The sequence below is a fragment of the Amphimedon queenslandica genome, unplaced genomic scaffold (genome assembly GCF_000090795.2).
Source record: "Amphimedon queenslandica unplaced genomic scaffold, v1.1 AMPQUscaffold_13521, whole genome shotgun sequence".
In the NCBI taxonomy this organism is placed as follows: Eukaryota; Metazoa; Porifera; class Demospongiae; order Haplosclerida; family Niphatidae; genus Amphimedon; species Amphimedon queenslandica.
The window spans coordinates 681,465-682,985 of NW_003546243.1; the positions used below are offsets into that span (position 1 = coordinate 681,465).

The following is a 1,521-nucleotide window of genomic DNA, read 5'->3' on the forward strand; positions in this document are numbered from 1 at the left end:
GAAAGATGGCGAGGACCTCAGTGACCTAATGGCTCTCTCTCCCGAGGAGATACTCCTTAGGTGGTTCAACTATCATTTGGAGGAGGCCGGCAATCCAAGGAGAGTTCACAACTTCACTAAGGACATAATGGTGAGTATTAATAATAATAATGATAATAATAATATTTGCAGCATGTCACTTATGTCTGTTATAATAATAATAATAATGTCCTTTTTTGTTTGGTTTTTCTTTTATAATAATAATAATAATAATATTGATATACTGTCTTTTAATGTTCAAAAGTTTATGTTATATTTCTTTCTCTCTTTCAGGATTCTGAGTGCTATACTGTGCTGCTTAATCAAATTGCTCCAGATGATGCCGGAGTCGACCTTTCTCCTTTACAAGTAAGCAAGAGAATACATGCACACATAATTCCATATCCTCTGTTTGTAGGAGAAAGACCCTGAGAAGAGAGCTACTCTCATGCTGCAACAAGCAGACAAGATTGGATGTAAGAAATTCGTTAGACCAAAGGTATAGGTGGAGGGAGGGGGAGAGAGTTTTCATTTCTTCCCCTCTAGGATGTAGTCAAGGGCAACCAGCGTCTTAATCTGGCATTCGTTGCTAATCTGTTCAATACCTACCCTGCCCTCAAACCAACCGAGGAAGGACTACCGGACTTTGATCTTGGGGACTTTGGAGAGACAAGAGAAGAGAAAAGTAAGTACTCATTAGTATTCATATTATTATAAATTAATTATAAATTATTATTAATTAGCATTCAGGAACTGGATGAACAGTTTAGGCGTCAACCCATTCGTTAATAGTTTGTATCAAGACCTTAAAGACGGGAACGTTCTATTGCAAGTAAATAAATTATTTATTTGAGTTCAAATTTTAAATTTTTAATAATGATATTCCTCCCCCTCCTCTCTCCAGCTGTTTGATAAGGTTAAGCCTGGTATTGTCAAGTGGGAGAAGGTCAACAAGCCTCCATACAAAATGGGAGGGAACATGAAGAAACTTGAGAACTGTAACTATGCCGTTGACCTTGGAAAACAAATGGGCTTCTCTGTCGTTGGAATCGGAGGCAAGGACATATTTGACGGAAATAAATTGACACTCGGTAAGAACTAAATATAATAATGGAGGGAAAAGTTTTCATTTCTTTTCTCTCCAGCTATTATTTGGCAGCTGATGAGAGCTTACACTCTCGCCATGTTACAGAAACTGTCCGGATCAGACAAACCCATTGAAGAGGACGCCATCTTACTCTGGACCAACACTACTGTAAGTGTACCAAGTTTTACTATGATATACTAAGTTTTACTGTGTTTTACTATAATATACTAAGTTTTACTGTGTTTTACTATCATTGTAGTTAGAGGAAGCAGGAAAGACCCACACTATAAGCGGCTTCAAAGACCAGAGCATCAGTACCAGCTTGCCAGTCATTGATCTTCTTGACGCCCTCAGACCAGGAAAAGTCAATTACGAAATTGTATTAACTGCCCCATCCACTGATGAGGTAAATGGAG

General features: G+C 38.1%; 1 protein-coding gene across 1 annotated transcript in view; it reads left to right on the forward strand.

The window, feature by feature from the left end:
• Positions 1 to 1,521, forward strand: part of LOC100633494 (plastin-2-like) — a 5,176-nt gene that overhangs the window by 2,812 nt on the left and 843 nt on the right. Inside the window, exons 4-11 of the mRNA XM_020004014.1 lie at positions 6 to 130; positions 313 to 387; positions 437 to 517; positions 565 to 703; positions 762 to 850; positions 923 to 1,109; positions 1,164 to 1,273; positions 1,365 to 1,511. Coding sequence (XP_019859573.1) covers positions 6 to 130; positions 313 to 387; positions 437 to 517; positions 565 to 703; positions 762 to 850; positions 923 to 1,109; positions 1,164 to 1,273; positions 1,365 to 1,511 — 953 coding nt within the window. The remainder of the gene's footprint in view (positions 1 to 5; positions 131 to 312; positions 388 to 436; positions 518 to 564; positions 704 to 761; positions 851 to 922; positions 1,110 to 1,163; positions 1,274 to 1,364; positions 1,512 to 1,521) is intronic.